The 14,660-nt window shown below is 43.7% G+C and overlaps 1 protein-coding gene across 3 annotated transcripts in view; it reads right to left on the bottom strand.

Moving 5' to 3' along the window:
* Positions 1–1,918: 1,918 nt before the first annotated feature.
* ADGRE3 (adhesion G protein-coupled receptor E3) overlaps positions 1,919–14,660 on the bottom strand; it is a 38,518-nt gene continuing 25,776 nt past the window's right edge. For 2 of the 3 annotated variants that reach the window (XM_037018830.2, XM_037018832.2), the window contains 7 exons: positions 13,090–13,287; positions 12,575–12,810; positions 12,009–12,075; positions 11,702–11,793; positions 10,043–10,211; positions 4,261–4,356; positions 1,919–2,121 (listed from right to left, as the gene is read on the bottom strand). In XM_037018830.2, coding sequence (XP_036874725.2) covers positions 2,113–2,121; positions 4,261–4,356; positions 10,043–10,211; positions 11,702–11,793; positions 12,009–12,075; positions 12,575–12,810; positions 13,090–13,287 — 867 coding nt within the window. In that variant the 3' untranslated portion in view covers positions 1,919–2,112. Of the gene's footprint in view, positions 2,122–4,260; positions 4,357–7,276; positions 7,388–10,042; positions 10,212–11,701; positions 11,794–12,008; positions 12,076–12,574; positions 12,811–13,089; positions 13,288–14,660 lie in introns of those variants that run through there. The other variant, XR_012124404.1, reaches the window with a different exon arrangement.

Raw genomic sequence — 14,660 nt, 5'->3', positions numbered from 1 at the left:
GAGTCACAGCACAAGTGACTGTTTTCCAGTCTCTTCCCTTCCTTTAGCACAGGGGCCAGCCTATTGTAACTTGATGAGCTGAATCCTGTGTGCAGCCTGCTTTTTATGGCCAGTGAGCTAGGCATGTGTTTTTATATTTATAAAAGGATATACACATTTACCTTTTACTCATATATTACATATATTATATGTGCAGATCTACATATATGATAATCTATCTATAACTATACATTGCCTAAAATGTCTGACATATTTATTATTTGACCCTTAATAAAGAAAGTTTGCTGACCTCTCTTTAACATGTTTAAATGCCACTGGGGAACAGCCAGGAGAGAGGACAGGAGGGAGGTGGAAGACTCAGGAGAGAGAGGAGATAATCAATGGAGAACAGCCCCCAAGGAGCAGGATGGATGCGCAAACACACAGGGAGGCGTGAGCCTTCATCGGGACGAGGGACCCCTGTGCTGCAGTGGAAGGACGGGGAAGGGGGCAAAGGGCATTGGGAGGGAAGGAAGCAAGAGTGCGGATGGATGTGGAGGTATGTGTAAGGGGTGTCAGAGCTGGGCCGTTTCCACCAGCTGGTGTTTGCTGTCTCTGTGAAGCAGTAGGTGAGGTCTTCTGCCTTCTGTGAATGGAAACACGATGAGGATCGAGAAAGGAAGTGAAGAAAACAGAACTCTCCGTGGGGGGAAGTTGACTGGAGGTAGGTAGATGAGTTCCAGGAGGCATGGAGAGTCCTTTTTAGGGCACAAAGCAAACATCTATAGTGGTTGCAAGCTAAGTGATTCTGGGATCTTACTGCCTTGATGGAGGGGGGAAGAGACATGGTTGGTTCATAAGAAAGGAGGCTTTGGGCTGCAGGTAACAGACGACCTTCCCGACACGGCCTTATTTGTGTTACATAGGAAGAAGCCCAAGGGTCGTTGCAGCGACTCAACGTCACAAAAGCCCAGATTACCTCTATCTTCCCCCTCTTCCACCTTTAGTATTTCCATGATATCTTCTCTCCAAATATCACATTATTGTTTGATAACTGCCCCAAGCCATGAAGTCATGGCAAGCTCTCCATGGACTTGTCTTTGTGTTTTGTCAAGGAGAAAAAGTATTTTCCAATAAATGTATCATATCTCACTGGCTAGAACTGGTTTACATGTCCACCGTCATCCAATCTCCAGCAAATAGGAATAAGATCACCATGGTGAGTTGAGACAAAGGTTTCTCAGCTCAGTATTATTGACATGTGGGGATGGGTACTTCTTTGTTGTGGGACCGTGGGGGCTGCCTCGTGCCCCCACATGTATTGTAGGGTGTTTGGCAACATCTATGGCCTCTATCACGTGGATGCTAGCTGCGTCTTCCTTTGCCCTAGTCACGACAACAGAAATGTCTCCAGACATTGCCAAATGTCCCTAGTGGTGTTGAACAATCACCTCCAGGTGAGAACCGCTGGGCATAAATCAATCTCAACAGAACTCGCCCCCGACCCAGGTCCAGGCACACTGCTGTCCCAAATCTGAAAAAACCATCGAGGTCCTGTTACTAAGGAACATGAGTTTGTGGCGACAGCAGCTGAGCCGACAATCCACAGCCCGCTGTCGTTGGTTCCGTCCTGGATTGAGGTTTTCTCCAGTAGGTTTGGAATCTGAATGGGGAAACAAAGGTGTCTAAAGTCTAGGAAAGAATTGATTGACTTGGTTGGTCCTGCGATTTAGCCTGGATAAGAGAGGAGGTAAGGCTGGTGCTTTGGGAGAAGCTGATGACTTGGGGGGCTGGATGAGGGCAAGTTCAGGAGCAGTGAGAGTCAGAACTTGGAGAAAGGCTTTCTCATTTACAAAAGGTCAAGGGAGAATTTGGAATGGTCATCATTCAGGTATCTGGGGTCAAGCACTGGCTGAGGACATCACAGCGGAGAGAAACCTAATTCAGCACACATTTATTGAGAGCCCGTGAAGCAGCACCAACACTTCGTGGAGTAAAGGTGAGACATTTCCTCTCCAGGGGTGACACGGATAACGATCCCCTTGTCCCCAGCTTCACTCCTCATGACGCAACCAGAGCTAAGTGTAGGACTTCCCACGTGGAGCTGACTATTCAAGGGTTCATATTTCCTCCTCACTTGACCTGAAAAAAACGTCCCCCCACAAAACAGGTTTAGAGTAAAGGCAGATGTAAGGGTAAAATCAACCAAACACAACAATAAAACAGAGAGAGTGAGCAGGACTGGATTAAAGCCAGAAAGCTCCCTCCAGCAGGAAAGGGTGGCACAATCTCCTAGCGTTTTGGAATCCTAGGACAGGCGTGACCACCTTCTGCTTAGGATTTCTCAAACATCCCAGGTGAAGATTTTTTTGGAAAAATTTCAGACACAGTAGCCTGCTCCAAAATTTCAGCCCCCTGGATGTTGGTTTGTCTATGAAGAAAGGCTAGACTTTAAGATTCAAGAGGGCAGAGACTGTGTGGCTCTTGTTCCTTTTGGACGCCCACTGGCCTACGCTAGTGTCCTGACACATTGCAGAACTCAACACATATTCTATTCTCTTTGCTGCCTACATGTTACAGTTTGGTTTGAAAGCCCCAAGTTCCCTAGTGGAACCAGTATCTCCTTAGCAGCCCATTAGGATAGTGGCTCTTGACTTTAGTTCTGAGGCACTGTATGCAGAAAGCCGAAACTATGTCTTCCCTCCTAGTACTCAGGTTCCTTCACAGAACTCCCTCTCCGCTCAGGCGCGACCTTCCCCATAAACAGTATTGCCTGGTTACATAGCCAGCCTTCCAATGTTTGCAGATTTCTAGGGGACAGAGCCAGAGAGTTAACTCAAGATCCAATTTCTCTCTAGAGAAAGAGAAAGGATTTTATTAGCATTTGACTCATACCTTGTGCCTAGAAAAATTAAAGTTTAAGAGATTCCTGTAATTAAAGCTAATGTATTTCTTAAAGGGAGCTCATGATATATATATTCCCCTTTCAAAGACACACTCATTCGATTTCCACAAGGTTAAGTAATAATAATAAAGAAAAGTTTCCTTATGCACCGTGCGAAGCCAGTTACTGGAGTGCTGGCAGTTCTGGGAGTTATTTTGGATTATCTGGGAAGCTTTTCAAAGGTCAACAGCAGTCAGCATCTGTTGCAATTTTACTCTTATTGGGAATGATAAAGCCTAATATTCATAATTGTTTTTCTGATATCACCTGCCATGCCCTACAACTCTTTTCCTGGGTCTATTTTCCTCTTGGTCCTTTTGGAAAGATTCACAATGAATTCCCCTTCCCTCACTCCAATAAGGGAAAGATGTTTCTTCTATACTGACCCCTGTATTTCCACTGCTAAGAAAATCACATATTATCTCAAGAAATGGAGAAGACAGCGTATCAGAAACCTCTCAATTTAGTCTAAAAGTAATATATTCTAAGGCTCTTTGGCAGCAGATGTGGTGGGTGTGTACATGGGAGGATAAGGCCAAATGAGACAGGAGGGATGTTGTGGATTCTGAGCCTTGGAGCCCATATACCTTCTCAGAAGCATGTTCTCTCATTTCTCCACAAAGGGCGAGTAAAGGGACAACTACGGAGACAAGTCTCAGGTAGGGCTAGAAGCCCATTCCTCGGTGCACCAAGTCTGGGTTCACTCAGTGGAAGGCGGATGCATAGCAGCAACCAATTCCAGAGACGTCCTTGTTCTAACGACCATTTGCTTCCCCCAAACATCTCATTATCCTGGGAAATCCTCCCTCACGGTTAGGCAGAGCAGCTGAGTGAAGGAGTCCCTTTCCTGGAGCCCCTTTCGTGGTGTCCTCGAACTCCGCTGGACTCGTGTCCACCTCTCTATGGGATGGTAGGACATTGGGAGCTGTGTCTAAGATCATAAGCCTCCTCCAAAACGATCCTATTTTATTTTATGTTTTTAATTAAGGTATCACTGATACACAATCTTACGAAGGTTTCACATGAGCAACACTGTAGTTGCAACATTCACCCATATTAAAAAGACTTTTAAATGGCAGTGGTGCTGTGTGACGTGCGGCATGTGTTACCCATACGTCTTTGCATGGCAAGAATGTGTACAGCTGGCTTAAGCACTGCTAGTGAGCAGGGAAACACCACTGAGAAATAATATAGTAAGAATGAAGAATGCAAGCCAGGCCATCAGGAAAAGAACCCTTCCCTATACCCTCCACGAAAAGGGGCTTAGAGTAAAACAAACAGAGGAAGTTAGGGGTGTCACGGGGTAAAACAGCAGAATAAGTCATAAGTCTTCTTACCTCACTGGGTTTTGAGTCAGGGCCAAGCCTGCTGGAAAGTGTGTGAGTCTCTGGCTCAGATTTAGATTTCATGATCTCTCCAAACCACTTTCGGACCTGAAACATCAAAGGAAATACCAGGCTGGTTTTTGTTTGCACTGGCAAAGAGAAAACCCGGTGAGAAAACCCAGTGAGTCACGAAGAAGATAGAGATGTTATGAAAAAACTTCTCCTACAACATGTGGTATATATGTGCAATGGACTATCATTTAGCCTTAAATAGGAAGGAAATTCTGGCATCTGCTACAACATGGATGAATCTTGAGGACTTAATGCTGAGTGGATGCAGCAGACACAAAAAGACAGATATTGTAGTATGTGAGAGCCCTGTAATAGTTAAATCAACTGAGACAGAGAGGAGAGGAGAAGTTACCGGGGGCTTGGCAAGGGGACAATAGGAATTATTATTTAATTGGTGCAAAGTGTCAGTTTGGAAAGGTGAAAACATTCTAGAGATGAATGGTGGGGGTGGCTGCCCAACAATATGAATGTATTTAATGTCACTGAATGGTACACTTAAAAATGGTAACTTTTTTTTTGTATCATTGATCTAGAATTACATGAGGAACATTATGTTTACTAGGCTTCCCCCTTCACCAAGTCCCCCCCCAAACCCCATTACAGTCACTGTCTGTCAGCGTAGTAAGATGCTATAGAGTCACTACTTGTCTTCTCTGTGCTATACTGCCTTCTCCGTGCCCCCCCTACATTATGTGTGCTAATCACAATGCCCCTTATTCCCCTTCCCCTTCCTCCTCCCTTCCCACCCATCCTCCCCAGTCCCTTTTCCTTTGGTAACTGTTAGTCCATTCTTGGGTTCTGTGATTCTGCTGCTGTTTTGTTCCTTCAGTTTTTAAAATGGTAAGTTTTATGTTATATATATTTTACCACAATAATTGTTTTCATATTACAGAATACACCTTTGTTGTAGAAAATTTACAAAATAAGCCTCTGCAAAGGACAAAAATAGAAGTCACACATAGTTCTCCATCTAGCGAGAAGTCACTGGTGCTGTTTTGGTGTATCTTTCCATGTGTCTTGGTTTGGTGTTCCCCCAGAAGCAGATGCTGAGACAAGGGTTCAAGTGTAAGAAGTTTATTTGAGAGGTGGTCCTGGGAAACACTGGTTGGTCAGTGGGAAGTGAGACAGGGAAGGAAACCAGTAAAGAGTGCACAATCCTCTCTGCTGTCTCTTCACTGTGGGCTCAGTCCTATTGGGGAGCTCTGGGATACAGCATAGGACACACCTCAGAGTCATCCCTCCTCAGGGGCATTACTGGGACATTTACCCACCAGCTCCCATTCAATCATTGGTTGATGGCTGTTCTCACAGGCCATTACTCTCTGGAACCACCAGCTTGCCGCATGCATGGGCTAGACGTGTCCTGTGGGCAGTAAGAAGCCCACAGGCACAGAGTCACAGGTGTTTGCAGTTAGTAACCCTAGGCATGTAGAGATGATGCCAAAGGGATATGAGAAGGCCTTCAATAGCATCTATATCAAGACTTCCCAGCCTTGGCAGTATTGACCTCTTGGGTTGAACATGCCTTGTGGTGCATCGTCCTGTGCACAGTAGGATCTTTTTTTTTTAGGAGAGCAAGACAGAGTCTTTTATTTAGAGAGAAAGCGAGAGGACAGAGCTCCCGGCTCAGGCCAGGAGGGGACAAGAGAGCCTTGGGGTGGTGCATTGTCTAGGGGTTTTGTAGGCAGTTGAGAGACAAAGGGCTAGGGATGTACACCTGCTAAGTGGTCCCAAAATGTTTATCTTTGAAGAGACATTAAGTTTCTTATTAGTCTTCCTGGTTATTTACAAAGAATTTTATTGCTCTGATTCCCTCCCAGGATAGCAGCTTCCTGGTCTGGGAACATATCACTCAAGACTGCCTGCTTTGCTCCCAAGGTGGGCTGTTACTGTGTTTGTTAAGAAACTTACTTTTTAATTAATTGGCTATTAACATGCAATCTTATTTTCAAGATAGAATCCTTCCTGTTTTTATTATGTTGTTTTGGGCTTTCTTGCTACATTGCCCAAGTTGTAAATCATTTTTTTTAGGGCTGGGGGAAGAAAAGCACCACCTGGGTAAAGTCAGAAAAATAAGCTGGGTCCCCCAGCAGGTCAAAGCAAATCTCACAATGGATTGATAATCTTGCTTTGTTTTTTCCGGAGGCCCTCACCCTATTCTGTCTAAGCCCATGGTCCCTGTCTCATTTCCCTGCTGCTAGGGAAAGGGGGTGACGACCACTCTGGCTGCTTCATGCTGAGAGGAGTGCAGTAAAGGGTGCAGCTAGGTCTCCATCACTGGTCAGTCGAGAGGGCCTCAGAAGATGGCCACTAATATAGGGGTTCCATTTCCATCACCATTTTCAGTTTCATGACTTCAAAAGGATTTAGAAGACCAGTTCCATATTGTAGTAGTCCATGGGACTTCTGGGCCTGACACAGCTTGGATTTGCCTTCGGAGGTCCTCTGAAGTTATCCCGGACAAGCCCCCACAAATGATGCTGGCATTCTTGTTGAGGAGTTGAAGAAAGAACTTAGCAAACACCCAAGGTAGGAGAGCCAGGGAGAAGCTTTACTTTAGAGAGAAAGTGAGAGGACAGAGCTCCTGGCTCAGGCCAGGAGGGGACAAGAGAGCCCCACAGTAGGATCTTCAGCAGCACCCCTGGCCTCTCCCCACCAGCTCTTGCTAAATCTGTCCCCTCGGGTGGGGGCCGAAATTGCCTGAGAGCCACCGTGCTTTGCCATGGCACTCACACCTGCACACCAATACATACACAACATTATAACATAAACCATACATGTTTATATATATTATGCAACAAAATGGAGCCTTTTTAGAGTAATGTTTTGAAACTTGCTTTTTCACTCTTTTTAATATCCTTCCAGTCATAAACTATTCTTGAGCCTTAATCTAAAATTTACATTTAATCCAAAATATACACCATACTCCAAAATAGAGCATTTGGATGTTTCAAACCTTTGCTCATCCTTTGCTCTCTAGGAAGCGTCTATTCTGTCAGGTCGGGTCTTCCTCTCCCTCGCCTTCTGAGGAGCTGTATTTCCTTTCCTAGTTTGGTTCTTTGGATGCCTGGATATAGAGTGAGGAAAAGAGGGAGGGAAAGGAGGAGAGAAGAAGAAGGAGGTGGAGGAAGAGGAGAAAGAGTAGTACCAGGAAAGAAAGTGTATCAGTCAGGACTTGTTTTGCTGCAGTAACAGCAATCTCAAACTCTCAGCAGTGTATCTCAACAAAGGGATCTCTGGCCTATGTGACCTCTTTATGGTATTTGAGAAATACAAGTAACGAACTTGAGTGATTTTGTATTTCTACTGTTTGCTGGACTCTGTTTATTTGGCCTCTGCATCCCTTGATCCTGGGCTATGTGGGGTCCAGCTTCATTTGGGTTTCAGTCTTTTACAACATTATATGTAATGGTTGCATAGTCTCCTGTTCTATAGATGCAATGTAATTGAGCTAAACCTAGGCAGAAGTATGTCAACATAATTCGGTAGTCTACAGTATCCTGCCTAGGGGCTCAATTCTAGAGCCAACATGCAGTCCAGATTTCCTTTGAGCACCATTCCCTTAGTAAAGCACCATTTTAGAGGTAGCTCAACAATCCTGAAGGAGTCAGTGTTTCCCAAGTGCTGGATATACACCACTGTTTCCTTTGTTCAGTTACAGACACATGAATTGGCTTGTATTTAGTAGCCATATTGAATACAAAAATTTCGAAAAACTGGAAGCTCACACTGTGAGATGCCTCTGGAACTAAGATGAACTGCATGGCGAGCACATACACGTGTGCTGCATTATGCTTACTCAGGGGTGTATATTCACTGAAAAGAGTTGCCTTCAGCTTTCGTTGGCTATGAATGTAAGCTACACCTGCTTATAATGAGATGGATGGATGGATGGATGGATGGATAAAAAGATATATATGGATAGATATGTAATAAGGTGAATACAGCACAATGTTAACTATAGATTGGTGTATATATATATATAGGTGATTGGTATATGTGTGTTCACTGTATGATTCTTTCAATGTTTTTGTAAGTTGAAAAGTGTTCCTAATAAAATGTTGGAAAAATGAACTTGTTATTAAAACATATGAGTATGAAGACAGAACATCACTTGGGGATGTGTTTACAAATTCAGACTAAGTGGTGTGGTAGATTGCATTGTTGATCTTAATTATTCATTCCTTTGTCATAGGTGTGTCTTAGCCATGGTGAGTGGAGTGCTCTCCCATTGGTTTTGGGCCTGGACACATGTCTTTCTTTGGCCAATGGGATGCTAGTGGAGGTGACCAAGCAGAATCGTGAGACCTGAAATGGCTTTGTCCCATAGGGCTTGCCTCCTTGTGATTTTGCCATTGACATGATAAGAACTTACGCTGAGAGCTACTCTCCAGTTCTGCCAAGCCTCAGGATGACTCATGAAGACCAGACCTGAGCATGATCTACATTCTGGAGCCAAGCCAAACTGAGCCCAGAAAAAGATCAGCCAAACCCCAATCTACCTGCAGACTTGAGAATGAGAAAAGTAAATAATTGTGTTTAAGCTACTGGGTTTTTTAAAAATTAAGGTATCACTGATATACAATCTCATGAAGGTTTCACATTAGCAGTACTATGGTTTCAACATTCACCTATATTATCAAGTTCCCCCCCACCCATTGCAATCACTGTTTATCAGTGTAGTAAGATGCTATAGAGTCATTACTTGTCTTCTCTGTGCTGTATTGCCTTCCCCGTGACCTACCTATATTGTGAGTGCTAATTATAATGCCCCTTAATCCCCTTCTCACCTCCCTTCCCGCCCACCTTCCTCAACTCATTCCCTTTGGTAACCACTAGTCCCTTCTTAGAGTCTGTGAGTCTGCTGCTGTTTTTTCCTTCAGTTTTGCTTTGTTGTTATACACCACAAATGAGTGAAATCACTTGTTACTTGTCTTTTTCCACCTGGCTATTTCACTGAGCATAATACCTTCTAGCTCCATCTATGTTGTTGGAAATGGTACGATTTGTTTTCTTTTTATAGCTGAATACTATTCCATTGTGTATATGTACCACATCTTCTTTATCTGTTCATCTACTGATGGACACTTAGGTTGCTTCCATATCTTGGCTATTGTAAATAGTGCTGTGATATATGGGTGCATATGTCTTTTGAATCTGGGATCATGTTTTCTTTGGATAAATTCCTAGGAGTGGAATTCCTGGGTCAAATGGTATTTCTATTTTTAGTTTTTTGAGGAACCTCCATATTGTTTTCCACAATGGTTAAAGTAATTTATACTTCCACCAATAGTGTAGGAGGGTTCCCCTTTCTCTGTATCCTTACCAGCATTTGTTGTTTCTTGTCTTTTGGATGTTGGCCATCCTAACTGGTATGAGGTGATATCTCATTGTGGTTTTAATTTGTATTTCCCTGATAATTTAAGCTATTGAGTTTTTGAGGTTGATTGTTACACAGCAATAGCTGACTATTACAAATAAGAAACCTGAAGAAAAACACATTTCCTTGATGTAGCAATGATTTACTTTTAGAAAGCCATTAATAAATCGATGTTCCTTACAATTAACAGCATCTTCAATTAGTGAAAATTCAGGTAGTACTTACACGCTGCTCACAAGCTCAGATGAAACTTTAGAGAGTATGGATTTAAAAGTTTGTTAAACTACATACCTCCAAGTTTTTCTTGACTTTACAACAATAAAGAAAGAGATCAGTGTTTACCTGCTGGCTGAGGAGACAGTAGACCAGGAAAATGAAGAAGCCTTGAAAGCTATTGATAATGGTGAAGAGGTAGGCCATGACCTGGGCACCTGAGCCCACTTGCAGGATGCCCAGACACCATGTGCAACCCAGGATGAAGAGCTGAGCCGTTGCTTTGAGTGTCAGCATCCTGATGGGAGTAAGAAACAATGACGTAAACAAGCTAATAATGGACATGGACACCTCTATAGTGTGGTTGTTAATGGTGAGGACTCTGAAGCTAGGCTGCCTAGGTTTAAGTCCCAGGCAGCAGCAACTAAATGTGTGACCTTGGGGTAGTTACTTTCCCTTTCTGTAACTCAGTTCGCTCATCTTCATAACAGCACCATTTCATAAGGTTGCTGCCAAGATTGAGACTTCAACATATATAAAATATTTAGAACAGTATATAGGACAAAATTAGTGCCATATGTATATAAAGCATTCTAAAACCTGTCACTATCTAGCTATCTATATAATTTATGAAAAAGGGGTATCATATAATTTGTTATTCAAACAGGTAGGCTTCTGAGATGAAAAGTGGTGCCAGTTAATAATTACAATGGGTAAACAAGCATAAACTGCGAGTGTCCTAGACAAATGGAGATGTTAGGCCATCTTAGCTGTGGAATCTTTGTATCTAATTTTAAAATATAAAATTACATAAATTAGAAAAGATAGAAACAATTTGTGTAGTGTGATGTTTTTGTGTGTGTGCCTGTCTGTTCTATAGGAAATGTACAGAAAAAGGTCTGGAGAAAATACCATACATACCATATCATACATATCATACAGTCTGTTATCTCTGGCTTTCCCAGGGAGTGGAAGTACTGGGAAAGGTGGGAGTTAGCTACCTTCACTTTTTGCTTTTTATATTTCAAAAACTTTATAAAAAATGTTGACAAACATGTTATTTTTATAATGAAAAATGAAAAAAATTAAAATGCGTGCAGCAAAATAAAAAGCACTCATAGCCCAAAATGTTTTGAAATAATAATACACAAAATGTATTTTAATCTAAATCCTTCCCAATTTATCTTGTATCTTGTGTCATGTGGCAGAAACTGCTGGCTTTTTTCCATTTTCGTTTTTTTCCTTTTAGTGTTAGATCTCTTCCCTTTCTGAGTTTTGTCAAGGACACATGGCTACCCAGTTGGAGACTATATTTCCCAGCCTCCCTTGCAGCTAGATGTTACCATGTGACCAAGGTCTGGTCAATGGGATATGAGCAAATGTGGAATGTGCAATATCTATGTCAACTCCTTCCCATGGATGTGATATTGACAAGAACATCTTAGTGGATGATGGAGCAACAAAATAGAAAGAATCTGAGTTCTTGGATCATTCTGTGGAGCAGAACTTCCCCACCAGCCCTGGACTGCTCATCTTTGGACTATAACAAGAAGATGAAATAAACTTCTATTTCACTGTTTTTTGAGGGGGTGTTATTTTTGTCACAGCAGCTTAGCCTGCTCTAACTAATACAGTTTCTCATTAATTGGGACAGTGGGAGATGACAGTGGCCTTGATGGTCCCTGGGGTCTCATTATGTGGTGCATATGTATGTGGTTGTGTAGGAGGGACCAGTAGGAGGTCAGTAGAACAAAAAGGGGTTGGCAAATACCATTTTCCCCATCTTACCTTATATTCTGGATGGTTGACACTTCAGTGTTGAGGGAGGAAAGTTTCTTTTTCAAAATCCAAAGGACCAAGAGAAAGAATACTAAATTCACCTGCAGGAATGACACAGACCATGCAGAATGCAAGTTAAAATAATGTCCACTGTCAATTGCACCCAACTTCTGGTTCCTGCACATGGGACTGAATTGGTATCAGGGGAAAAAATCAAGCTGTACAACTGAAAAAAATGCATGCCCACTGCACAGTCTCACCCCCAGAATATCTGGTGCCTCTTCTTCCCCCAGGAACCTTGGAGTCACATACTCACAGAGATAATGGCACAGACAGGGCCGAGGAAACCCCAGATGAACCCCTGGTCCAGGTTGAGCCAGCAGCTGGGAACAACGGGAAAAGGGACACAACGCAAGATCAGAGAATGCCCAAGAAAAACCCTGAAATGACACCTTTTCCTGACAGAACTTTCCTGGTGTCTCCTGAGAATGTCAGTGGATGACAGTGAAGGCTTTGCTCATTACCTCCTGTATAAATGCTACATTAAACATTTTATAAGTAGAGTCTTTCTGAATTTTCACACCTGCTTTGCAAGGGGGCCCCTGGGAAGATCATTATCCCTATTTCACTAATAAGGGGACTGAACCTTGAGGACTGGAGGTCGAAAATCATGGGATGGATAAAACTGGGGCCTAATTTCAAAGCGCCCTTCTTCCATAACCTTCCACACTCTTGCTGTCACCTTCCCATGCTTCTCTGGCAAATAAGTTAGAGCTGTGACACTCATAGGAAGGTAGAGTGCGTTTGAGGTGAATATCCTAATCATCACTGTTAACACTGCCCTCAGAACCATCCATGGCACAGCACGAGAGTCAAGCTCACCGCTCAGGTGTTCCATAAAGGTGCGGCCTGGACGCTGCAGAAATGGCCACGATCACAGCCGGGAGCCCGTAGCCCACAGGGAACACAAGCCACTTCATGAAGCTGCTCATGCTGGAGTAGTTGACCACCGTCAGGTTGCGTGCTGTGAGGAAGAGGTGTAGACCCTCCAGCAGCATCCAGGTGAAGGAGGCCAGGTAGAGATAGTGTAAGGCCCCCGCGATGATGGCGCACAGCACCTGGGGGAGGAGTAAGGGCTCACCAGGCGGGACTGGCAGGGCGGGGCATGGCCTGAGGACCTCTACTTTACATTGGCATTGAATTCAGAGCACCTGATGCTGGATCAAGGTCATCAAAAGTAAAAGTGGTTGATAGTCAATAGCACCACCCACCTTGGCACCTCTCCCCAAACCCCCCTGGGATCCAAGGACATTTTATTAAGGCATCAATGCAACATGGCCCCATTACTCAGCACTCCATGTGGCAGGGCAAGGGGCCCTTCGGCAAAGCATCGGTACCTTGGGCTTGGTTCGGTCAATGGCCGTGAGGAAGAGCAGGTGGGCCAGGAAGAGGCAGAGGGAGAGATGCAGGTGCAGGGAGGTGCTGGTGCTCTGGATGGCTTTGCACAGCAGGAAGGTGAGGGCCGCCAGGAGGAGGCACAGCAGAGACAGGCTCAGCCCGGCATAGGTGATCACAGTGAGCACGGGATCCTCCTCCTGCGACCCAGCGAAGAGGACATCATAGTCACACTTTCCCGCTCTGGAACTGTGTATTTCCCCCATGGAATGGGGTACCCCAAACACAGGCACGATGCCGGATGATAGAGTATGAGAAGTCTGTGTTAAACTAAGCATTTTTTTCAGCTTTATTATGTATACTAATACACAATACTAATACACAATTTTGTATATTAGGTATATATACAAAATGTTGCATATATTGAATGTGTACATTTTCATGAGTCTGAACATAGGCCTATGTCCATGATGTCATCACCGCAATCAAGAGAGTAAACATATCCATCACCTCCTGAAGATTTCTTGGATCCCCTTGCCTTTTCTTTTTGTGGTGAGAACACAATGTGAGATCTACCCTCTTAAGTTTTTAAGTACTCAACACCTTATTGTTGTACAGCAGATTTGAGCTGAAATGAGTGGACATGCCAGGCTAAGTCTTACACCCTAAAAGATGTAGGAAGCCCTGTGTAGCAGAGGCTGTTAACCTCCTCACACTCTCCTATGCCTGTCCTTTGGCTGCTTTCTGTGAACTCCAGTGATCCTGCCTAGAGGCATTTCTCCTGCCACATGTCAGACAGTCACAAGTGCCAGGACATTATGGCCCCTGCAAGCTGCCCTCAAATAAGCACACTGGGGAATTGGTACATCAATACCCAAGCTCCCTCACCCTTGTGTGTGATGGCTCTGAGGTGTACATCCTATGATATCTCCCAGAAATACCCAATGGGATTGAGCCCCAGCTGTCCACAGGGATAACTTTCTCTTTAATGCATCCTTTCCTGGCTGCCTCCTCTGTCTCACTTCCCTACTGGGAGGGGTCACCTCCCAGGGGAACTACTGTCTGCCCTCAATCCTTGTCTCAGGATCTGCTTGCAGGGGGCCCCAAACTAAGACACTCTGTCTAATTCACGTCTCAGGGACCCTTCTCATGAAAGATAGGGGCCATTGATCTGGGGAGCCATGCAGACTTAGAAAGACTCACTAAGGGGAAATGACAGATATTCACTTATTTCAATGTCACTTTAGAGAACTTTTCAATCCTTTGCTTTTTTAATCTTAAAACATACTGAAATATAACACACATACAGAAAAGGGCATACACATAAATGTATTATTTGATTGATAATTACTAAATGATTAGCAATATCAAGAACTGATCTATGGACTTCATCCCAGAAGCTCTTTCCAATTGCAAGCCATGATCTCCCCCAGAGGTAACCATGGTTCTTTTATGATAAACAATTCCTGCTAGCTATTTATTTGTTAAATTCATTCATTCATTCATTCATTCACTCATTCCCTCATTCATTCATTCCCTCATTCCCTCATTCATCCATCCATCCATCCATTTA

Source organism: Manis javanica, chromosome 13 (genome assembly GCF_040802235.1).
Source record: "Manis javanica isolate MJ-LG chromosome 13, MJ_LKY, whole genome shotgun sequence".
In the NCBI taxonomy this organism is placed as follows: domain Eukaryota; kingdom Metazoa; phylum Chordata; class Mammalia; order Pholidota; family Manidae; genus Manis; species Manis javanica.
Note: the sequence above shows the minus strand (reverse complement) of the source record. Positions and strands in the feature narration are given on the sequence as shown.